General features: G+C 41.3%; 1 protein-coding gene across 1 annotated transcript; it reads right to left on the bottom strand.

Annotated features, from left to right (window-relative positions):
* Positions 1-271: 271 nt before the first annotated feature.
* GGH (gamma-glutamyl hydrolase) lies at positions 272-25,887 on the bottom strand. The gene is made up of 9 exons (XM_004602427.2): positions 25,682-25,887; positions 22,786-22,900; positions 16,549-16,599; positions 15,112-15,196; positions 12,304-12,442; positions 8,109-8,215; positions 7,937-8,027; positions 4,600-4,737; positions 272-2,559 (listed from the first exon to the last, which is right to left on the bottom strand). The coding sequence occupies exons 1-9, from the start codon at positions 25,791-25,793 to the stop codon at positions 2,438-2,440; spliced, it is 960 nt and encodes a 319-aa protein (XP_004602484.1). The 5' UTR covers positions 25,794-25,887; the 3' UTR covers positions 272-2,437.
* Positions 25,888-26,284: the final 397 nt, after the last annotated feature.

Here is a 26,284-nt window from a genome sequence, read left to right as displayed (position 1 = left end):
TGCCCTAGAACGGATGACTGGTTGAGGAAACTTTGGTACATCTATACAATGGAATACTATGCAGCTGTTAGAAAAAAGGAGGTCACAAATTTTTTATTTAAGTGGATCGGCATGAAAAGTTTCATGCTAAGTGAAATGAGTCAGAAAGAGAGAGACAGACATAGAAAGATTGCACTCATCTATGACATATAGAATAACAGAGTGGGAGACTAACACCCAAGAATTGTAGAAACAACTACCAGGAGGTTGACTCCATGGCTAGGAGGCTGGCCTCACATTCTGGGGAAAGGGCAACTCAGAGAAGGGATCACCAACTATAATGTAGTCGAAGGCCATGTGGGAGAAGTGAGTTGCGGGCTGAATGAGGGCTAGAGACTGAGCACAGTGGCCACTCAACACCTTTATTGCAAACCACAATAGCTAATTAGAGGGAGAGAACAGAAGGGAATGCCCTGCCACAGTGACAGAGTGGGGTGGGGGGAGATGGGATTGGGGAGGATGGGAGGGATGCTGGGTTTACTGGTGGTGGAGTATGGGCACTGGTGAAGGGATGGGTTCCCGAACTTTGTATGGGGGAAGCATAAGCACAGATGTGTATAAATCCGTAACTGTACCCTCATGGTGATTCATTAATTAAAAATAGATAAATTTATTTAAAAAAATGAGAAAAGAAAAATATAAGAAAACAATTATCTCAAAAAAAAAAAAAAATTCTGGGTAACTCTCCTCACCTGATCTCAAGCCCTTTGCCCAGCCTGCCTGCAGGTGGTAGATGTATGGATGGTAGAAAATGGCTAACTTTGAGATTCCATTCTTGAAATAATACCGGCATAAAAACTTCAAAAAGAAAAATTTGATCAGAAACATGAAAAACTACATTTGAGTAAAAAAACAAGTAATGGTTTACATTTAATTGAATTTGGTTCTCATCATAAGTGAAGCACAGTAAGAGGCTTTGAGAGCAATTAAAAGCCTGAATTCATCCATGGAAGAATGGATAATACAGCACCGTAAGTAATGATGTCAGGATTAAGTGTTAATAAGAACTTCCAAGGGAAACAAACACATATTTCAAAGATTTTCCTCACAAACAGGTTGGGGGAGCCCTAGAAATATGAGTGTTCCTACCTTTTCTAGTGGTGAGAAACATGAAATATGCTGGTATATAGCACCCTTTGACATAGAGGGACTTAATGAAGAATATTTATATTCATGGGCAGAAACCAATCCTCTCTCTGGAGAACAAAGAACATGTGTAAACATGTTGTCTATCAAAAATAGCTCTCTTTCAGTTACTTGGTTGTACTCAAGGAACACCTAAATTTCACAATTTGTGAGGGTGTATTACTGTCATCCCGTTGCTCATTGATTTGCTCGAGCGGGCACCAGTAATGTCTCCATTGTGAGACTTGCTGTTACTGTTTTTGGCATATCAAATACACCATGGGTAGCTTGCCAGGCTCTGCCGTGCGGGCAGAATATTCTAGGTAGCTTGCTGGGCTCTCCGAGAGGGATGGAGGAATCAAACCCCGGTCGGCCACGAGCAAGGCAAACGCCCTACCCGCTGTGGTGAGGGTATATAGGACAGTAAATGGTGGAGCAGGAAAAGATGGACTGAGAGATTAAAATGTACCCAAATGTATAACTTTCAAATTATTTTCCATGGTAAAAAGCTCATTGACAAATATGATACAAATATTTATTAAGACTCCTACTTTGCTAGACATAGAAGAAGATAAAAAGTTCCAGACAGACTCAACTTTCAGGAGGCATGCAATTTAACTATGGAATTTAAACAGAAAATGGACATTGGACATTGTGTGTGTATGTGCACAAATGGAATTACAAAGACCAAAACATACACACACACACACACACACACACCCCACACTCCTAAAAGGAGGTAAGACCTCAGAGTGATCTACAAAGAGATAGTATAGGTATTAAGGCACTCGCCTTCCAGGTGACTTGACCCAACCTTGATCCCTGGCCCTGGTCACTCTTTAAGGTGACTCCTGAACACAGAGCCAGGACTAAGTGCTGAGCACCACCAGGTATAGTCCAAAAACCAAAACAAACAGAGTGAACTAGAGGTAGGATTTTTAAGTGATCTTCAACAAAGGATGGAGTGGATAGAGGAGCATATTTATTTCTAGAATTTAAAAAATAATATTTTTTATTTTCAATAGAAATAATATAGAAATAGAAATAATATATTTCTATTTTCAGATAAAAGAAATTTTTTTTATGTAATACACTGATTATTCTTCATCCCACTCATTATCACATGTATAGTCAAATATACTTAATGAAGAATCAAGCCAGCAACATCATGGAAAAAGAATCTCTCTGTGGTTATTATTACCAGGACTGACAAATTATTAAAACATTTTAATTATGTAATTATTAAAAATTACTGTTAGGACAATGACGCCTTTCAATCAAATAAGTAAACTTGCTGAAATGTAGAAAAATTTCCAGTATAAGTAGGATGAAATTGATAAATCAGGCTTTTACTCTCTTCAGCAGGAGATGAAAAATGATGGTTATTTTTTCGAGCTGCAAGGAAAAAAAGTTATTTTTTCAAAAGACAGAATATTTTATTTTTAAAAAGATACATTTTTCAAAATGCTACTTTAGAACATTTCCTCCTATGATGAGCATTATTAACTGGGAAAACACCAGCAAAAAAGAAAGAGAGAGAGAGAGAGAGAGAGAGAGAGAGAGAGACATGCCTTATAAAATTCACTCTCGCTAAAGCATCAACATGGTTTGGAATGTGATTTTTACCTCCTGCATGAGCTAGATTAGCCCTGCTCCAGATCTCATGTGGAGCTTGCTTCCCCATTAACTCAAACATTACACGTAGGACTTCACACAGGATGACAATGTAAATAGGGCAACTTCCTGACTTATAGTCTAGTCTGGTAACCAGGCAGACTCATACATTAACATATTTATAGAATTTATCCTTACTGAAATGTTTCAGTAATAAAGGGGATGGAGAGAATGGCAAAGCTGAGGCAAATGGAGAAGGGAGCATGTCCCACAAATAAGGCATAAAAATTGAAAATGAGGCAAAAAATTCAGCATTGCCGAAATTTTGTTCTGAAGGAACGTAATCTCAGTTGCTCCTTAAAGTTTAAAAAAAAAATAATGACATTTTTAGAAAAGAGATTGGAAAAAAATATACATGGTCACAGGTAGTACAGTGGGTAGGGCGCTAGCCTTGCACGTGACGGACCCCAGTTCGATCCCCAGCACTCCATACGGTCCCCTAAGCACTGCCAGGAGTGATCCCTGAGCATGAGCACACAGTCAGGAGCAAATCACACTGCCCGGTGTGATTCCAAAACAAAACCAAAAGAAAAACCAAATAACTAGCACCAGCCTGTGATAGTAATGCAGCCGACTATTCTGTGCTCTCATTACTCCCACACGCATGAAATAAAAATACTTAGTAAGCTGAAAATGCATCTGGGAGTATCTTTTTCCCTTTCATTGCTTTTTTTTTTAAAAATAAAACCATTCAATTGAACTTAACTTTTTAGTTGAAATATAACTGACATACAACATCATTTGGGTTTCAGGTGTCCAACATATAAAATTTGTATATGTAACAAGTCTCTTTACCAATCTTTATTGGCAACTTTTACATTCGCAATGCTCCATTACTGATAATAATAATCATGTTATATATGTCCTTTAAACATATTCTAGACAAAAGTGAATTCAGGAGAATACTTATTATTTCAGGATGAGCAAGAAAACCAACACAAATCAGAGTAAGCTTAGAGAGAAGATGCAGACAAAGCTCACTGAAATATCAAATAACCCTGTCTGGATAGATTTATGTCCTATACCTGGCTAGTCACGTTTGTTGCTATCTAATAATTACCTTTAGTTGTATCTAAAATACAACTAAAATGTAAGTAGCCACAAACAAATTCCCAGTTTTACCCACAAACCTAACATTGCACGAAAATACCTGTTTTCATCAGGAACAAGTAGGTCGAACTTACTTTCTCTAGTGTGTTAATATGCCTAAGTAAGAAGGCCTCACTTAAAATGATATAAGTATCTAACTTAGATCACTATCTTCAAAAAAATACCTAATTCTCAGAAATGGTATAATTAAAATGGTGTCTCTAAAAAGATATGCAATGAAGGAGACATTTTTCAATTAAGAACAAAAGAGAATTAAACATACTTTATGCAGTTGTTCAGAAATTCAACAATGAACTGAAATAATTGTATTGGTTCTGAGTGCCAAATATTTCAATTCCAGGGTTTTCATTTAATTAAAAAAAAATTTTGTTGTTTTTGGGCCATATCCAGCAATCCTTAGGGGTTACTGCTGGCTACCCACTCTGGAATTACTCCTGGTGGTGATCAGAGAAGCATCTGGGATGCTGGAGATCAAACCCAGGTCAGTTGTGTGCAAGGCAAGTGCCCTACCTGCTGTACTATTGCTCCAGCCCTCAGAATTTTTAAGTTCAATCTACAGGACACTTACAAAGCAATAATATTCAAAATTCCAGATGAAGGAAATTTTCTTTGAAGTTACACTAAAATGGTAAAATGATATACCCACATTACCTTCAGCAACAAAGAACTCTGCTAAATAAAATGCAGCCTTCACAGCGTTGGGTGCATGACTAATGCCCTCTAATTTCTTCCACTCGTAAGGTGGTTTCTCTGGATGCCACTGAACACCATATATTGGATAATGAAACGCTGCATAAAGAAATCAAACTAGTTAGGATTAAGTGAGAAACAGGACCAGAGATGTTGCTTCCATTATATTTAACAGCCTATGTAAAACGTTCTTTTATAACCCAAAGGAAAATCGTGTACATTCTTCAGACACACAAAAAGAATTTTGTTTCAGTCAATGGACAACTTACAATAAACTTTCACAAATATTTACAATCGTATGGTGTTATTTGCTTTACTAGTTAATGAATAAAATAGTTAAGCCTCTGAAAATAATCCCAAGTGAGAAGCCTAAAGCAGATTAAATTAGTGACCCAAGTTTCTAAGAGGACAGGTCACTATCCCGTTTTCTGTAAACATGTTCAACCCCCCACTTACAATGCCATGACTGTGTCTTTTCATGTAAGCCAACCCTAACCCCTGTCTCAGCCTAATCCTTGTGCCTCTCAGTCTGCAGCTGCTCATGAACCAGGGTGACACGTTTTTAAGGTTGTTCTAAAGGATTGATTTGAAAGCAGGCAGTGACGTCATTAAAAGATTACATATTAATATCCCTAATGAACATAAATTCAAAGATTTTCAACAAAATCTTAGTGAGCCACATCCAACTATACATTGAAAGGATCAAATAGCCACAATCAATTGGGATTTATTCCAGGGACACAAGGATGTTTAATAGACACAAGACAATGAGTATGATAAACCATACCAATACATGACAAAAAAAAAAGACAAAAAAAAAATCATATGATCATGTTTATAGATGCACAGAGAGCATTTGACAAATTCCAGCGTGACAATAACTCTCAACATACTGAAGATAGAAGGAACTTTATGCAAATTACAGTAAACCTGTAGCTAATCATACTCAGTGGTGAAAACCTGAATGCCTTTCCTCTAAGATCAGTCACAAGGCAAGGATGACCACTGTCACCACTAGTATTCAACATACAATTGAAAGTGTTTACCACATGCAACAGAAAGATTATCATGATATCCAGACTGAAAAAAAGGAAGTCAAATTACAGCTATTTTCAAATGATCACACATTATATTTAGAACCCTAAGGTTTCTACATTCCTAGAAACAATAAACTTACAAAGTAAAATGGTACATTACAATATCAATATTCAGAATTTGTGGGGTTGGAGCGATAGCACAGAGGGTAGGACGTTTGCCTTGCATGCGGCCAACCTGGGTTCGATTCCCAACATCCCATATGGTCCCCCGAGCACCTCCAGGAGTGATTCCTGAGTGCAGAGCCAGGAGTAACCCCTATGCATCATCAGGTGTGACCCAAAATGCAAAAAAAAAAAAAAAGAAAGAAAGATTTTGTGACATTTCTATATGCAAGCAATGAAGTAGGACAGATTTTTTTTTAATTCTATTCAGTTGTGTCCACAAAATTCAAGAACCTGTGTATCAACAAAGAAGGTAAGACTTAACACAAAATAAAACCAAAGATTTCTGTTAAAAGAAACAGAGACAAAGGCCAGAGCAATAGTACACCGCGTAGGATGCCTGGACCCAGGTTCGATCCCCAGCATCCCATATGGTCCCCCAAGCATAGCCAGGAATAACCCCTGAGTGCAGAGCACCACTGGGTGTGGCCCAAAAGAAACAGAAGGTAAAAAGGAAGTGAAAATACATTCCTCTGTTCATAAACTGGAAGAATTAACATTGTTAAAATGACCATCCTCACAGTACTATAGATGTTTTAAACCAATCCCCATAAAATACATTAAGAAAAACAGCAAGGAAATAGCAAATTACAAAAGGCAACAGAACCTGAACATTGGCCTATAGAACTCAGTTCACCAAATGAGGACAGAAAGGGGAGGAGAGTGGGATATTGGGACACTGGACAGGAACACTGACCCAATGGTCGTTTGTAGGTGCGTTGTTGGGACACTATGCATTAAAGTCTATCTTTAACTGGACTGTAAAACACGGTGCCTTGGACAAAAATTGTTGAGAAAAAACAATCGATTGTTTAAGGACTGCAGCACTGTAGCACTGCCATCCCATTGTTCATCGATTTCGCTACTGCTGTTTTTTGAGAGATCTCCATATTCATTTCCATCAAGGTTGCACCCCAAGTACTATCGGGTATGCTCCCCACCACCTCCATTAATGTTCAGACTGGAGCTATCACCCTCACTTCCTTAGTTCCAGGATTGCAAACAGATCATTCGTGCAGTTTGCAGGCAGAATCCTAGTTGAATTTTGAGTTCCCCTGTCTGTTGGAGGTACACTGACAGCCTTTCAGGTCTACCTCCAATGTTACTCTTCAGGTATGGGGTTCTGTGCTTCATCTCAAGTTCTCTTGATTAGAAATGAGGCTAATCCATAGTTGGAAGCCTGCCTCATGAGTGATTGGGGGGTGGGGAGAGAAGGCAGCTGGAATAGAGAAGGGATCACTAAGAAAATGAGGGTTGGAGGAATCGGTCAGGATGGGAGATGTGGTGTGCTGAAAGTAGATAAAGAAGGAAGCATGATGACCTCTCAATATCTGTGTTGCAAACCATAGTGCCCCAAAGTAGAGAGAGAGAGTATGGGGAATATTGTCTGCCATGGAGGCAGGGGGAGGGTGGGAATGGGGGGTGGAGTATACTGGGGAACTGGTGGTGGGGAATGTGCACTGGTGGAGGGATGCGTGTTTGATCATTGTGTGATTGTAACTCAAACATGAAAGCTTGTAACTATATCTCACGGTGATTCAATAAAATAAAATATAAATAAATAAATAATAAAGAAAGAAATGGGAACTAAAAATCTGGAGGTTTTTGTCCTGGGCAGCCTCATATTCTTGCCACTTTATCAATATATTTACAAAGATGTTTTTTCCAAATGTCAATTCCATTTGTTTATATTGTTCAAATATAACAGGCAAGGTACTTAATACGTCCTATTACTAAGAATGACAATCACAAAACCCTTGAAATTTCCCAGTTAGGAGTGCTGTGACTTCCTCCATTCACTTCCTCTTCTACTCTCACTTTACTCTTCCCTTAACTTCATGACCCTATTCTCTAAGATAACCTAGGAAAACCAGAACTGACTTGAACATGAACAAAATCTTCTTGGCTCCAAAAATTCTCTAACTTCCATCCTCAGGCATCAAAGTGATAGTTTTATTTATAAGAAAAAGAATTATGAAATTCCAAATTAATAAATGACTGGTATGTGAAATAAAGAGTAGCTGTGTAATAATACATACCTTCCATTGTTGAAACAAATTGTACCTTGCCATCTGAGTTTGTAGTCAATACATTATAAAACTTGCTTAACTTTTCATTCTTAGAAAAATTCTAGAGAACAAAAAGAAAACAAAATTACTACTTCTGTAGTTAACTGTATATATAAATTAAATTTTGTAATTAATGTGATACCTTCAATGAGAGGCTCCACTTGTGGAAATTTGCTGTCAAAGGCTCCACTGCTAATGACAGCAATAATTCAGCAGGAAAATTTTCAAACATTCTGCTCTGCAATATAGCTAAAATGATTTAAGCACAAGAGGAATAATTTTTTTAAATACTTTTATTAATTCACCATGTGGAAAGTTACAAAGCTTTCAGGTTAAAGTCTCAGTTATACAATGCTGAAACTCCCATCCCTTCACGAGTGCACATATTCCACCACCAAGAATCACTATATACCTTCCCCCTTCCCCCCACCTCCCCAGCCCCCCACCCCGCATGTGTAACTGGTAAATTTCACTTTACTTTCACTTTACTTTGATTACATTCAATATTTAAACAAAAAAATTCACTATTATTGATTTGGAGTTTCTCCCCCCTAAAGTCGATCTGCTGAAAAGAAAGCATTTGGTAATTTGTTTTCCATTGCTGAGAATGAAGAGATATGAGGTCAGAAGGCCACACTAGCAGCAGCATAGTTTTGGATTTCTGTATATTAGTATTTTAGTAACTAAGTCCAGAGAAATGTCTGCCAGGAATCGCAACATTGTAAGCTTGTACTTCTCAGCTACTTTATATTCCACATATGAGTGCGATCTTTCTATGTCTGTCTCTTTCTTTCTGACTCATTTCACTCAGCATGATACTTTCCATGTTGATCCACTTATATGCAAATTTCATGACTTCATGTTTTCTGACAGCTACGTAGTATTCCATTGTATAAATATACCAGAGTTTCTTTAGCCAATCATCTGTTTTCGGGCACTCTGGTTTTTTCTATATTGTGGCTATTGTAAAAGAGCGGCAATGAACATGGAAATGCAGATGTCATCTCTACTATACCTTTTTGCCTCTCCGGGATATATTCCCAGGAGTGGTATTGCTGGATCAAATGGGAGCTCAATTTCTAACTTTTTGAGGATTGTCCATATTATTTAAGAGGAATAATTTAAACACAAAAATATTACAGGTGTACAGCCAGAGAAGGCATTATTAAAACATAACTAAAATGTCTAGTTGGTAAATAAAACATTTCCACAGAAGTACTTCAGTCAAACATAAAATAATTTTAGTGCTAATTAACAAAATAAATTAACAAATTAAATATATTCTATATCTAAGTACTTTTCAAAAATTTTAACACAAGAAGCAAAAATCTTCATTGTTTTTTTTTATAGAGGCCACACCCAGCAGTGCTCAGGTCTTACTACTCCTGGCTCTGTGCTCTGGGAACCATATGAGGAGCCAGGTATAAACCCAGGTTGGCAATGTGCAAAGCAAACTCCCTACCTGCCATACAATCTCTCCCGTCCCAAAAACCTAAGTTCTTGTGATAAAAAAAAATAGTAGGCTAGCTGGAAAATAAGCAAAGAATTTTGGGGGGGTTGGGGATTGAAAGGAACGGAACTCAAGGTGTCATATGTATGAAGCATACTCTCAGCCACTCAGCTAATTCCCAGTCTCTACACAAAAACACTTACATTGAGTTCTCTAGAAAACAAAGATTCTTTCTCTGAGTTCTCTAACTCTAAAAAAGCGGCTGTATTTTTTTTTTCATGTGCATGTGCTTAGTTTTCCAGGAAAGGATCAAAAACTTATAATACATTTTCAAAAGTATCTAAGACATCAAAAGTCAAAAATACTAGCAGTGTAGAAAAGAACACTGACTAGGCCAGAAAATGACTCCTCAAAAAAGATCCAAAAGATTAAAAAAAAATAGTATTTTTTTCCAAAAAGCAGTATGTACCACTGAAAGCTCTGGAGTATGTACAACTTTAGTGCCACATGGAAACAGGTGGACTCAACTGCCTGCAAAAGGATAATATAACCTGATGGTGGTCAGTGTCCTAGTGTCAGCCCTTAAATGAAGCCCCTTAATAAAATTGTTGACAGCTTCTATGAGACTCAACACTACAGATAGTTCAGTATCTTATTCCAGTGATTTTATTCCTTTTCTGAAAACTGGGTAAGAAAAAGTAAAACTTGTTTTACCATACACAACCAAAATATACAGCTAATGCATACTGTCCCAAAGGTTCTTGCCAAGATTAAGACAGCTAATGTGAGAAAAAAGTTTTGAAAAAGAGTACATTCTATGGGCTGGAGCAATAGCACAGCAGTAGGGTGTTTGCCTTGCACGCGGCCGACCCGGATTTGGTTCCTCCCCCCTCTTGGAGAGCCCAGCAAGCTACCGAGAGTATCTCACCCACACGGCAGAGCCTGGTAAGCTACTTGTGGCATATTCAATATGCCAAAAACAGTAATAAGAAGTCTCACAATGGAGATGTTACTGGTGCCCGCTCGAGCAAATCGATGAGCAATGGATGACAGTGACAGTGACAGTACGTTCTATAGATTTTTACATATAACAAAAATTACTCTGCAATCCAAACTTTTTGAGATCATTAATAGTTTGGTAGCATTCAAGTCAGAGGTTCCCGACATTAAGCACCTGAAGAACCATTATCTACTTAGAGATACATAATAAATTTGTTCTTCATCCAAGGTTCCTAACAGGGAGCTTCTAAAGCCCTTGGAATTTCCCAAGTGTTAAAACTATATTTATAAGCCAAGAAGGGGAATAAGGAGGGTCCCCATACAGCTAAAGGTTGAGGCTGGTCATTCAAAAGACTATGAACTGATCAGGATTTTAGAGACAGGAAAGGAATTGAAGGTTGAGTTCAATCCCATAACTAACGACTTAGCCCTATCCTCACAAATAAGCCCCAGTAAAACCTTTGAATACTCAGGCTAATTGAAACATCCTTGCTGATACACAAGCAAGCAATGTGTCCTGGGGTTCAACAGGAAACTGGTGGGGAAAATCTGCATTCTTTCCAAGATACTGTCCTATGTGCACCTTTTCAAATAAAAATTTCATCACAACAAGCACAGAGCTTTCCTGAATTCTGTGAGTCACTCCTGAGAGTTAATGAACAGAGTGGGAATCAAAGGGCTTCCCAGTTTGTAGCCAATGGTCAGAGGACCATGACTTCCGGCTACCATCTAAATTAGAACAGTAGCTACAGAAATGACCTTTAACTTATGGTGACCATGATCATTTCATGGACTGTGCCATAACCGAATTGCAGTCTACCCAAGCAGGTGTTGAAACAGATTAGCTAGCCAAGGGAAAAAGTTTACCCTAATAATTATTACTAACATTTATGATGGTTATATAGCAAGTGTATAGCACTGTAGCAGTCGGGACGTTGTTCATCGATTTGCTCGAGCAGGCACCAGTAACGTCTCCATTGTGAGACTTGTTACTGTTTTTGGCATATCGAATACACCACGGGTAGCTTGCCAGGCTCTCCGGGCGGGATACTCTCGGTAGCTTGCTGGGTTCTCCGAGAGGGACGGAGGAATTGAACCCCAGTCAGTCACGTGCAAGGCAAACGCCCTACCCGCTGTGCTATCACTCCAGTCTGAGTGCTTAGTATAGTACTTAAAAACTCTCTTATTTGATGCTTATAACCAATCCTAAGAAGTAGACCATTTTTAAAGAGATCAGTAAATTAAATCAGTCAGAGAGGTTAAATGATATCCCAAGGCAAAGCGACAAAGCTGGGGTTTAAAACAGTTCCTTGGGGCTGGAGCAATAACAGTAGATAGGGCATTTGTCTTGCATGAAGCCAACCCAGGTTCAATCCCCAGTACCCATATATAATCCCTTGATCCCACCTAGGAGGGATCCCTGAGTGCAGAGCCAGGATAAAGCCCTGAGCACCATTGGGTGTGGCCCAAAAATACAAAAAACAAACAAACAAAAAACAGGTCCTATTTTAAGCCATGCATGATCCTGATCTCGGAGAGCCCGGCAAGCTACTGAGAGTATCCTGCTCACACAGCAGAGCCTGGCAAGATATGCCAAAAACAGTAAACAAGTCTCACAATGGAAACATTACTGGTGCCCACTCGAGCAAATCGATGAACAATGGGACGGACGACAGTGCTACAGTGCATGATCCAGATATCACCAGAAGCAATGAACTTCCGTAATTTCTTATGCCATCCTCATATCTAGGTATAAAAGTCATCATTCACACCTTTGGTCTGTGAAATTCAATTTAAAAATCAACAAATACTATGCGAATGTTTTGCTTTGAAACTTTCTCGCTAATCCTGCCCTATTAACACTTCCTAAAGTGTTGAAAGCTCTTACCTTCGGTGAAGTTCAGCGGCAGTTTCAACCCAGTAGTATTGGTGGGAGTTAGCAAGAACTCTCCACTCGTCAGGAACGAAAGCTCTTCGAATCCGAGACAGGTGCCCCACACAGGAAAATAGTCTCCATCATCAAAACTCTTTGCCAAGTAAAAGAGAAAGCCAAGCATATTTGAACTCTTCAAAATGAAAGTTATATATCTGCCTTGTCCTTATAAGGCAGGCACTTAAGGGACACATGCATTTCGAAAGAATTTCCTAGAGTCTAACTAGTAAGCTATTAGTTTATCTTTACACAAAATTACAAATAATTCCATTTTAATCAACCAAACTACCCAACATCAGTTACACTAGAGAAAAAAAAAACAACAGCAATTTCTAATTAACTACCAAGCTATACAAGCAGCCATTAGGGACTGTAAGTATCAAAGACAATGTGAGGTAAATGTTTCTTTATACATCATCTGCAAATCTTGATACTTTATAGGACTGTCTAGTTTAAAATATGCTCTTGTCCCACTGTATCTGAATTTATAGTAATAGCAGCATTATACCATATTGAGATAACTAGATTTAAATTAGGTGAAAGCTGTGATCTGGAAAGAAAGGAATAATCAGTAAAGGAAAGACTAAGCAAAAGTAAAATAATTTTCACAGAGTAAAAGTTATTAACTACTAAAGTAGAAATGCACTGAATTTCTTCAAAGGGAATCACAACAACTCATACAAGTTGAGGAAAGTATTCTTCTAGTGACTGAATTTTCTGCTTATCTAAAGATTAAAGTCTCATGTGCTGACAGTTATGAAATTAGGTTTTGTAAATTTTCTAAAGCAATGACAGAATGTAAAATATAACCCATAAGTCACTCATTTCATTTTAAATGAAAAAAGTACTTGGAGGAAGATTCCTCACTGAGAAAAAATACAATTTCTATTCCCTGGTAAGATTTGGGGGGTAGGAGGGGACACGGGCACAGTGGAACTCAGAGAAAGAATTAGGCCGGTGATGCACAAGGGCTCCCTGCAAAGAAGTGGCCCCTAGCAGTGCTCAGGGGACCCTATATGGGGTCACGGATTGAGCCAGGGTTGGCTACTGGTTACATGTCTCTCCATGCATGATTACTTTATAGCATATATATTTCCTAAGTGCATCACTAAAATTCCAATTTTGTTGACTACTTTCTTTAAAGAGGTATCCATGGAGCAGGTACCAAGTACATGGGACCATACGCTCTGAAATGAGGAATACCTCAAATGGTGTTGAAATCACAGCATCTGATGATATGAGCAACTACCTTTACAACATTGTATCTTCTGAAAGAAAAGCTCCTTTCCTGAGGATATGGCCCCTGCCCTATTCACAGCTGGAGCCAAGTAAATGTTTAAGCAATTCCACACAAAATACTCTGAAAGTTTAAAAGGGAGTAGAATAGCATTTTCAGCTGAAATAGGTAGGGAAACCTCTACCAAAAAAAAAAAAATGAGCAATATTTTAGGCTTGATAGAGTGAAGATATAAATCAAGGACGAGCAGAAACAGAACAGACGTACTCAGGGGGAGGGGCGCAGAGTCGCTGCGACAGAGTAACTCGTGCCTTAACTACCTTCGTAAGGGTAGGCTGGAAAGGTGAACTGCGGACACACTGTGAGTCTTGATCAAATCCGATATCCTGTGTAGTCTCTTACACAGGTGACTTAGCCTAACCACTGAAAGTTTTCAAATAAGTATGACCAAAAGTAGTTCTTTATGGGAATATTAGGAAAGGCTTTTTTCCCAAGCCCATGTCTCTGGAATTTCTCTCCTTTTCTCCTCCTCTCCTGGCCCCTCCCTCCCTCCTTCCCTCTCTCTTCTCTCTCTCTCACTCCTTCTCCTCTCTCCCATCCCTCCCTCCCTCTGCCCTCTCTCCTCTCTCTCCTCCTTCCCTCCCTCTCTTTCTGTCTCTCTCTAGCTGCTTTTTCCCTCTCTAGTGAGTGTTGTCTCTTAAAACCCATGATCTCTCATTTTCTCTCCATATGGGAGGAAGGAGGAGGAAGGGAGGGAGGAAGGAAGGAAGGAAGGAAGGAAGGAAGGAAGGAAGGAAGGAAGGAAGGAAGGAAGGAAGGAAGGAAGGAAGGAAGGAAGGAAGGAAGGAAGGAGGGAAGGTGGTAGGGAGGGAAGGAGGGAAGGAAGGAAGGAAGGAAGGAAGGAAGGAAGGAAGGAAGGAAGGAAGGAAGGAAGGAAGGAAGGAAGGAAGGAAGGAAGGAAGGGAGGGAGGGAGGGAGGGAGGGAGGGAGGGAGGGAGGGAGGATTGAGGACTAAGGAGAGGCAAGGGGGGAATACTAGCAGTAATAAGTATAAAATTGCTGGTAACAGTTCAAGAAAGAAATAAGAAATGTCTGAGCAATAAGAGAAAGTCTGTGTAACCTGACAGTTAACAAAAGAGCCCAAAGGTCCTGTGTTGTAACAGTATGAAATCCAAGATTTCTGCATAGAAAGACCAAACACTGTGTGAGTCAGGATGAAGAGCAGATTCAAGAGGAGACGAGAATTAACAGCATGGGACTGACGCCCAGTACGCCTAACAGCTTACTAAGCCACTATGAAAACCTGGCTGATGCTCTCAGAGGGAGGCAGTCACCAGAGTACTAAAGGGTCTCTCCAAATCGCTTTAAACGGAGCACACAGGGAATGAACACAAGCTGTCACTGGCTGCTGAAGAGGTGATGAGATCATGGTAATTATGAAGGAAGGATGCCATCCACTTAGAAGATCATTATTCGCATGGAACATCACAAAAACTCATCTGCAATAATAGTAACTGATATTTTACCTCTATGGCAAGCTTGTAAAATATTTTGGACACGTGAGAGTAATTTGACCTCTTGATGTTAGCACCTCCTCCAGGGAAAAGGATCCTGAAACAATACCGAATTATTTGCGTACACACTTCAAGCCCTTCTCCAGCCACAGAAAAGAACTTTTGTATTTTAAGATGTTATCGTTATTGTATAAGCTGTAAGATAATTTATTTTTATTTTTATTTATTTATTTATTTGCTTTTTGGGTCACACCTGGCGATGCACAGGGACCACTCCTGGCTTTGCACTCAGGAATTACCCCTGGCAGTACTCAGGGGACCATACCCTGGGAATTGAACCCGGGTCGGCCTCGTGCAAGGCAAACGCCCTACACGCTGTGCTATTGCTCCAGCCCCACTATAAGATAATTTTTTAAATGTGAATTCAGGGCAAGAGCAATAGAACAGTGAGTAGAGAGCTTGCCTTGCATGTGGCTGACCCGAGTTCAATCCCCAGGACACGATATGGTCCCTCGAAGCCCACCGGGAGTGATCCCTGAGCACAGAGCTAGGACTCCTGAGAACTGCCAGGGGTGTGTGTGTGTGTGTGTGTGTGTGTGTGTGTGTGTGTGTGTGTGTGTGTGTGTGTGTGTGTGTGTGTGTGTGTGTGTGTTAGTGTCTGAGGGGGAGAGGGGGAGGCAAAATCCAAATCCAAAGCAAGCAGCATGACATGCCATTCTAAGTGACATCTAAACACTGAAGACATGCATTAAAACACTTTTCCCAAAGTGGGCAACACCACCTCCTGGGGGTACCGGAACAATCCTGGGAGTGCAACTGCGGGAGGAGCATGCCATAGCAGACAATGCTCTGGGCTCACTCCTGGCTCTGTTCTCAGGAATTACTCCTGGTGAGACCATATGAGGTTCTGGGTATTGTACCCACTTTGACTGCATGCAAGGCATGCATCCTACCCATTGTACATTCTCTCTGCCCACCGAGTAATCTTTTCTGAAGGAGGGGGGCCCCCTCAGTGGGCAAAGTATGTGTGGCAATGTTTAAAAAACAAATGTTAAGTCAAGCATAAAATTAAAATTATCTACTATCTAATACCTGTTTCTAATCTGCCTTCTCTCTGCAGAACAAACTTGTCTCTCAAAAAAAAAATAATTCAAATTTAAAAACTCTCAGAAAACTAGTGTTACATCACCACCATTTCACAGAAAAACATACTACAGATATGTGTATTGTTTTTCAAAATCAGACTTCTATTGGAGGAAGGGGGTACTAGTCCTGGCTGTGTTCTCTAAAGTGACCCCTAGCAGTGGTCAGGGGATCATATGTGGTACAGGGGATTCAAACCAGGGTTGGAAGAATGCAAGGCAAATGCCTACCTTCCTTGCACTCTCCAGCCTGAATGCAAGCTCTTTTGATCTCATATACTATATCAAAATGATGCTACTAACTTACCCATTAATAGATTTGAAAATCTTTTCATACTCGTCCTTCATAAGATCAATTCTGAAAATAATACAAACAGTTAGCAAACATTTCCCAAACTCAAAAACAAGTCTTCAGATGAAATTATAATGTTAACTTTTAAAATTCACATAAGTGACTCACCATAGCCATGCCTCAGGGCCCCGCACCAGGCTGTTTCATTCGCAACACGTTAGTGATCTCTTATAGAAGGGCAAAAACCCAACCCACCCAGAGGTGGGCAGGTGAGAGTCCTCCCCAAACTGCCCCAACAATCCCATCCCAGGCAGCCAAAAACCTCCAGAATTCAACCACTGCCATGCTCACAGCTGCTCTCCACACACTCGGTCAGACTTCATCCACAAGTGAATCCGCAGAAACCCAGGTATGTGGGACTAGTGACTGAAAACTCCAGGTTCAATGGAACCAGGAATGGGTGCCTCCCCTCATCTTCCCCCTGATTCCAGCAACTTGGCAGTCACACCCACAAGCCACCTCTGGCTGGTGCTAGGTAATCTCATCAATAGCCACAATCCAGAGACTCTGTAAATCTCTCGGAAGAAAGCATAAAATGACTCACCATAGCCATGCTGCTGGACCCCACATCAGGCTGTTTCATTCAGGGGACCCTGGAGCAGGGGTGGGTGAGTTTCCCTCCCTGCCCCAAGGGACCCAGCCTCGGCAGCCAAAAACCTCCAGAACTCAAACGCCACCATGCTCACGGCCACTCTCCACATGCTCAGGTTGAGCCTCACCCACAAGTGTACCTATCCCTGGACATCTCATACCTCACACCACTCATACTCCAAGAGTAGCGCACCACATGTGATGGGGTTTAAAGCAGAAGGCTAACAATCTTAGGGGGAAGTAAATTCTTACAGATAGATAGATAGATATGCACACAAGGCTCAACCTTTAGCAACATTTAGTGATCTCTTATAGAAGGGCTTAATGGCCCCTGGGTAAAATACAACAATCTTCACACACTTTCCTCTAAGGAAAACCTGAGTTCGAGCTCCTGCATCCAATATGGTCCCCTGAGCACTGCCAGGAGTGATTCCTGAGTGCAGAGTCAGGATTAACCCACTGGGTGTGACCCCAAAACAAAAACCCAACCAAAACTATTCAGATGAAACATAATCTCAAATACTAGACAATATTAACTCCCTACCATCCTAGAGGTGTGTTTTACAAGTTACATAATAGCCACAAACTTATATCCTAGATTATCCAAGATAAAGATAGTAGTTTTGTGAGAAAGCTAAATAGATTGATAAACATGCCTCTCTACAAGCAGCTCTGGCAAATAAAAATAATAGTGACAGAAGTCAAGCCTCTGCATCCTCTACCTTACCACCAAGGGCAAAGATCTGAGGACCTTCACGTCTCCAGAAGTCAAGAGTTCAGGTGTATAATGAGACAGCAAGTGGATCACGACCTCATGGGCTGATTTACCCAGGTAATTATTCTGAAGCACTCTCTCCAACATCTCATAAGGGCCTCTTAACAACTCACTGCAGGATGATTTACTTCCCTTCTCCCGAGAAAACCAATGAATTTAATTTGTGACAAGTGGCTATGCAACCTTTAATTAGTCACAATAAGACTGGTTTGTTCTTCTAAAAGTTGAACAAAATAAAAGAACAAATAATGAGAGGATCGTGTTTGTCAGAGTCCTGTGACTTCCGCACTGAGAGTAAATCTTCTGGTGGAATAACAAAGCCTAATGCCACTGCATCCCACCACAAAGTAGACCTATAATCAAATGTTGACTAGAGTCCATTTTTGCCCCAGGGAAAAGTTTCAGAAGGTGTTTAGACACCAGTTCCGTTAGTAAGTCGATACCTATTATTAACATTAATAAGCAGATGCTCAAATTTCACTGTGCTTTTTGGCAGTGAAGAATCAAGATGTATCACTTTAGCAAAGAGATTCTCATTCTCTCTCTCCTCTCTCTCCTCTCTCTCTCTCTCTCTCTCTCTCTCTCTCTCTCTCTCTCTCTCTCTCTCTGTCTCTCTCTCTCTGTCTCTCTCTCTCTCTCTCTCTTTCTCTCTCTCTCCTCCTGCCCCAACCTCAACAACTCTACAAAATCAACATAAAAAAGCCCTTCCTTTGCTCACAGGCAAAATACCTCTTAAGGTGCTTTTCTCCTTTCCTTCAACTTAATAACTTAATTAACATCTTAATTCTACTTCTTAATATTAACTATTTGTATGGACACAGTAAGAGATACATTGAGCTTGTAGGGTGGCTCTCCTGGGGACATCTTGCCACAGACTCAGACTACAGTGCTCAGGCCAGATTAATCATTCCTAACCCTAGCAAGGTCTGAATCTAGTTATTACTTTTGGATCATGACAGAATTTGTCCATGACTATGCTCTTAACTTATAGTTAAGTATTATGGCACTTTGGCCAGGACCATCTCAATGCCAGAATAGCTCACTGCTTGCCCTATGTCCATCCAGTCCCTTTTCGAGACCTTGCTTTTGGGGTGCTAGGAAGTAAGGGCAACTGAGGCTTAAGCCAAGAGAACAGATGTCCAGGAGGTAATCTGGAGTCAATTAACTCCCAAGTTACAAAAGCATAGCATTAACTGTCTTCCAGTGTCTATACAAAAAGGACATTGCTCTGAATTAACTATGCAAAGGACTTAAGGAGAAGAGAAAAACAATATTTACAAGTCAACAAGAGCACCAAGAAAGAGGTTACAAGTAAACACAGAGGAATGGGAGCACTGTGATGGGAGTAACCCAATAAACCTAAGCTCCCTATGGCAAGGCAGAAAGGACAAACCAATGTTATCCTGCCTACACTCCTGGTACTGCCAGGGAGGCTGGGGGCCACTCCCAGTGTACATGGCTCAGCTGTGAGAGTCTGACGGTCTGGGGGTCTACCTACTGATGTGGTGTTGTTCAAGTCTGGAGGTGCCTAGGGGTCGCCAAGGCTAGCTTGGCATCCATGCTAGGGAATCATGAGATGCCAGGACTCAAATTCAGGGCTTCTGCATGCAACATATGCTCTGAGCCTATTATCTCTGAGCCCCTAACACATTTTTTTTTGGGGGGGGGAAGAGTGTGGGGGCCATACCCAGTGGTGCTCAGGTGGGATCAAGGGCAATATGTGGTGCCAGGATATATAATGTCTCCAGCATACAAAGCAGGACTCAGCCTGCTGTGCTCTCTGGACCCAACCTGGAACATTTTAAAGCCCAGAGCAGCCTGCAGGCTCCAGACCACCTCTCAAAAACAGCATGCTCTGAGGCTCCTTGGGTCTACTGGGGACTTACCTCATGGTAATCTGGAAGCAAGAGGCGCTGGGAGAAAGCAGTGGAAGGCGGAGGGTGATCAAACTTGGCCTACTTCTCCTCATCTCCTTTTCACCATCTAAACTGCACCTCTTGGGCCCTCACCTTCAAAGTTTAGAAATGAACTCAGTGTGACCAGTTCAGTCTCATTCTACAGTGCGGAATCCTTAGCAGCTATTCAGAACAGAGCTGCCACACGTTACACTGCTTTTTAGAGGGTCACATGGTCCTAACTTCAAAACAACATAGCTTACAATGAACTTTGGGAACACAAGCTAGAAATTAACCGCTTGCTGGCAGTCACCTGATCAAAGTCTTAGTCATAAATACCTGGGTTCTACAAGGCCTCCGGTTTCAAAACTCGTCCAAATTTCAAAACTTCAGCAGTGTTAAAAAACATTTGTCATTCTCATCTATTTCTCCAGCGTCTTTTCATTAACAAGATTTGATGAGGACTTATCTTGGGTTTGGTTTTGTTCTGCACTTCTTTGAGAATAGGCTCCGATCAAATTACTCAGCCACTGCTCTAAATCTTCGCTTCATAATCTCACTCTCACAATCTCTAATCCACCTGCCTATCTCCTTCATATAATACATTCATGTTATCAGCACTCATGTCATAAAAGAACAGCTTGCAGTTCTGGGGAGGTGCCTCAATGGCAAAGCACATGCCTTATATGACACTGATCTAAATTCACTGCACAGAACCACCACCACCAAAAACAAAAACAAAAACAAAACTAAACCACCTTTCAGAAAAATACTTTTATGATCAAAACTACAAACACTGTCTGAAGCCTCCTTCTCATTTCTGAAGTTCTTACATTATCTGCATTCCTGTCCCCACGCCAGGTTGTCTTCACCGGGGCCCCTCGGAGGTGGGCGGGTTGAGTTTCCCTCCCTGCCCCAAGCAGAGCCCTGGCAGCCGAAAACCTCCAGAACCCAACCACAGCCATGCTCAAGGCCACTCTCCACGTTGAGACGAGCTTCACGCATGAAGGAACCCATAGAGGAACCAAGGTATGCGGGACCCATGGCTGAGATCTCCAAGCCTGCTCGAATTGGGACTGGGTCTCCTCCACCCAGATCCCCAGTTTTCCAATAGCTTGGCAGCCATACCCACAAACTGCCCCAGAGCCATGTAATCTCATAAACGGCCAAGATCCAGAGACTATAACACAAAGCTCCTGGAAGAGAGCGATGCAGAATCTCACAGAGCAGAGCCTGGCAAGCTACCCATGGCGTATTCAATATGCCAAAAACAGGCACAATAATGAGCCTCATTCCCCTGACCCTGAATGCAACAGGGACAAATGGAGACATTACGGCACCCGCTCGAGTAAATCGATGAGCAACGGGACAACAGTGATACAGTGATCTGCATTCCAAATAATGCTGTGTCTTAAAATTTAAATCTGAAAAATTAGACATTAATATCAAAAGCAAAAGGTCATACTGGAATAGAGACCAAATGTAAAAGATCAAAGCAAAGACAACAATCTTTTATGAATTCAAACATAAGACTATTGGGGGGTACATTTGTAAGAATTCTATTAATATTCTGCTTGATCAGAACTTTTGTTTGTTACAATTTTTAATGTGGAATTACTTATAAAAGCAGATGGCTCACAGCAAATGGTATGTTTGATGTGTGAAATCTCATAATAGATGAGCTTGAACAGATGATTCTAAAATATACTTATCTGGAATGACAAGATATTACAAATATTTACAAGATTTTTATTTATTAAAAAATTCAATTCTTTCCATACCACAGTTTATTATGACTCATTTCATTTCTATTAGATCATTGTATCACAAAATAATCTGCCTCTGAGTGAGATACCACAATCTTCACACACTTTCTACTGTGGAAACTTTTATTGATCATTTTTAGAGGATTATTCATAATAAGCAATACAAAATAAATTATTTAATGTACGCTATTAGGACAGGCTTGGATGGTGGTTGGGAAAATTCAAAATAATGGTGGTAGGAAGGTATAATGGTGTTGGGATTGGTGTTAGAACAGTGAATTTAATAAATTATTGTGAACAACCTTATAAGAAATAAAAATTTAAAAAATAATAAAAATCTGTGTCCTTTAAAATGGCAATAACTGCAATTTATATTAAAAGCGATGCCACTGCATTAATCATTTTCAAACTTTCGGAGAGTGAAGATATCATAAAGTCTGTAGCACTGTAGCATTGCCGTCCCATTGTTCATCTATTTGCTCAAGTGGGCACCAGTAAGGTCTCCACTGTGAGACTTGCTACTGTTTTTGGCATATTGAATATGCCACAAGTAGCTTGCCAGACTCTGCTGTGAATCATAAAGTCATCTTATAAAAATCTCCTTCACTGTATAAGTGTTCCGTCATTTTAATATTATAGAATAAATCTGGATAATTTGTAGGTCTTTTGCCTTATTATTTGTATGATGGCTGACAAAAAAAAACATCTTCAGGGGCAAAAGAAAATACTTCTTTTGCTCTTTAATCTGTGTAATATACTTCTAATGATATCATAGCTAGTCACAGGTCCTTCCATTAAACAACGTAACGAGTGTCTAAGCTTTGTGGCAAAAAAGGTGCAAAGTTACCATAGTATATAAAGGATGCAATCATAGGAAAGAAAATGTCTTTAGAGATAAAATAATAACAATAATAATAATAATAATTTAATGATAAAAAGGAAATTTTCATTTTTACTGTGAAAAAACGTCCAGTCTGGGGCTGGAAGACAGCACAGGAGTTAATGCACTTGCCTTGCAGTACCAGACCCCACTAGATATCCAGAAAAGCATATTGTCCCCTCAGCACTACCAGGAGTGACATTTGAGGACAAAGAATAAACAGCCCTTGAGCATAGTGGGAATGGCCCAACCAGCCACTCCAAATACATATATATTGAATCATACCTTATTGGTACAACTCTTGCACCTGCAGACTCCAAATACTTTACATAGGATGCAGCAATATAGTAGTTTCCAAGTTTTTTCATGGTCTTATGATGGCATCTTTGCATCAGTATCCCTAAATTAAAAGAAAAAGAGGTTAGTCTCACAATTTTCTTTTTACCCTTTCCAAAAACTGAAATATACCACAGTAAAAATGACAGTATCTTACTTGTTTAATTCATAAGCTTAAATATGAAGCTCTAGAGAAGCAAATACATCATAGGCTTTGGGAAAGGAGCAGTGAAGACAGATCTCAATTTTTAAGGAGCCTCTTCTCACTCAATGTACCAAAGAGACCAAGTAAGCCCTCAAAGGAGGTTTAACATAGCATCAGCCTCCTTCACCCAACCACAGAGGTGGAACGTCTCAGATTAGAGATCCTGGGGCTTGAGCAATAGCACAGCGGGGTAGAGCGTTTGCCAGGTTCGATTCCCAACATCCCATATGGTCCCCCGAGCACCGTCAGGAGTGATTCCTGAGTGTATGAGCCAGGAGTAACCCCTGTGTATCGCCGGGTATGACCCAAAAAGAAAAAAAAAAATTAGAGATGCTTAAAATCTAGGAGGCCTGTCCTTTCTCACACATAATCCAAGACACACTGTTTCCGTGGAAATATCTTCTGTTCCCAGCTCCAACATCATTACAGTGCCTTACATCAATCAATATTTTACCTTCCTCACCCCTAATGACAGCAGTCTCTAAAAAAGCTTTCTGGACATCCTTCCCAAGGCCCTCAAGCTCCAATCAATTCCCCACATGGAAATAAATCTGATCACATGATCATTCATTCAGAAGATATTACTGAACCATGAATGAACAAAAGAAGCAAAAATCATTGCCAGTGGGCTTTAATTCTAGCAGGTGGGACAGAGAAGTGCAGGCAGACTCGACAAGACAAAATCATAAAACAAAAGTAGAGTGGTTCACATGTGGTAAGTGGGAAAAACAAGAGGAAGAAGGTGTGGTGTTGAGAATGGTGTACGGAGGGCACCTATGAACAAAAGAGTCTCTGAATGTGGGTGGCCAGGACATCCTCAATGAGAAGGCAGAGCATGATACTGCAGCCCAGATTTCAGCAAGGTGAGGGAAGATGTCAAGGTCAGATATGTAGAAAGAGGAATCAAAGAGAGGAAACAGTAAGTCCAAAGGCACTGGGTCCTATGTGAGCCTCTCACAATGCAGAGAACTCATATGATCAGATATTTGGGGATGGGGGAAATGCAATAGGAAATGAGTTCAGAGAGACTCCCCGAACCTACCTCTCTGGCCACCTTTACCACTGATAAGGCATCTACGTATATCAAAACAGGTCTGTCCAGAATTCCACCCACGTCTTCATCATTCATTGTTTTCACCCTTTGGAGCCCTTTCAATATCTCTCTAGATGCCCTAACTACAAAAGCTGCCTATAGGGGCTGGAGTGATAGCACAGCGGGTAGGGCGTTTGCCTTGCACTCGGCCAACCCGGGTTCAAATCCCAGCATCCCATATGGTCCCCTGAGCACCGCCAGGAGTAATTCCTGAGTGCAGAGCCAGGAGTAACCCCTGTGCATCGCCAGGTGTGACCCAAAAACCACAAAAAAAAAAAAAAAAAAAAAGGAGTGATTCCTGACTGCAGAGCCAGGAGTAACTCCTGTGCATCACTGGGTGTGACCCACAAAGCAAAAAAAAAAAAAAAAAGCTGCCTATATCAATCATGTCTATAGTACTAGCTTCTCAAAGTAAGAGGCACTTACCAGGCACCCAGTTAACATGTGCCAAGCACCAAAATTTGTTCAGAAAGACAGTTCTCCTCATGAAGAGATACAAGCATCATGACGAAGGAAGATGAAATTTGGTAAATAAGAATTAGGGAATGCCAACAAAATGAAGAAGTAGAAGAAAGTTCGGGCTGAAGAAGTTCTTGGGACACATGAACACAAGGTATCAGAAAGGAGTGCAGTACACTAGAGATGGTAAGCTCCACCACTATCACCCTGCACTCACTTTTCTATCCCAAGGGGGAAAATTCAAGCTGAATCCCCTGCGTAGCCAATGCGACCAAAAGTCCACCCAGACTTAAAGGCCATCTCACTACTAGCACAACTGCCTTGTCTGTGAATCTTTTTCACTTCCTAACTCAATAATTTGCACATAATACATGCTCACTGAATAATATTGCCTGCATAATCAGGGTGCTCAAAAGTACATTCCCTATGTTTTCTTTAATATTTGACCCTGGATGACCACTGTTTCTAGAAAAAGGAAAGGAATGCCCTCTCCTTTTCTCTTTGCTGCACTCACAAATCCCAACCTTCTATTATTATACTGTAAATCAATCTTCCGTGGTGAATCTCACTACCACTTAAAACAACTAGAAGGCGTTATAAGTTAGACATATTAACACGCAGTCTATTTGAAAATTGGATATTAACAAAACAAATGTGTCTGTGGTGTGTATTTGTGTCTAACATGTTCATGTTTATACCTACTTTGTATTAAGTTACAGAACACACAGTGCTCATCTTTCTCCCCGGAAGAAAAGAAAAATGGGTGAATAACATCCTATGTATTGTTAAAATAAAACTGATCTCAACTGTCCATACGCAAATCACTATAACCCAATTTTACTTCCAGGGTATTATCTCCTGGGCAGCTTTCCCCAAGCCTTTCTCAAACATCTACCCTGGCAACACACTCTGATTGTACTCTTTGGGTTCGAAGATGAAAACTGCAGGGCTCAGCGCCCACCCCGCCACCTCCCAACTTTGCAGAGTCCCGCGAACCTGCGGAAACCGCCTTAAGTCTGCGCCCACCACCTGGTCCCCCTCGACCTGCTATTTCCCAGGCGAGACCCCGGCCCCCCGCTCGGCCTTACCGATGATGGGCTTCTTGGAGGAGGTGTTGAACGGGAGAAGCGAGTTCTCCAGGCTCGCCCCCCCGAACCAGAACAGGCACAGCACGCAGAGCAGGCGACCCAGGTTCGCCATCGCGATCTTCGCCTCCCGCCGCCTTTCAAAGACACTGCGGGCGGGTGACCGGGACGAGGTAGGTGGCCGCCGGGGGGCGTCGGGCCGGTCGGCGGCTCCGCCCGTGGGGCCCTATGGGTAATGTAGTCCGGATGCGCGCGCGCGTAAGCGCCGCCGTCGAGGGGCGGGGCGGGGCGGAGGGAGGCGGGGCGGAGCGAGGGGGCGGGGAAGACTGATAAGGGGCGGGGCGGGGCATTAAGGGGCGGGGCTGGAACACGCGGCACCGAACCGGCGGTCCGGGCTGCGGCCCCATGGCCACGGCTGCCACGGAAGACCGGCTTCGGGGCGCCCAGCCCGCGATCTCTGCGGAGTCGCTGCGTGGGCACAGAACCGTGTCCTGACGCCTCGGAATCTCCCTTTTACTGTTACGTAGTTGCAGCCTCAGGTCACTGCAACTAAGCCGGGGCGTCGGGCCCCGACTCTCCGAGGGAAATTTCTGGTCCAGTCTCATA

The sequence above is a fragment of the Sorex araneus genome, chromosome 2, assembly GCF_027595985.1.
Source record: "Sorex araneus isolate mSorAra2 chromosome 2, mSorAra2.pri, whole genome shotgun sequence".
Taxonomy (NCBI): domain Eukaryota; kingdom Metazoa; phylum Chordata; class Mammalia; order Eulipotyphla; family Soricidae; genus Sorex; species Sorex araneus.
Note: the sequence above shows the minus strand (reverse complement) of the source record. Positions and strands in the feature narration are given on the sequence as shown.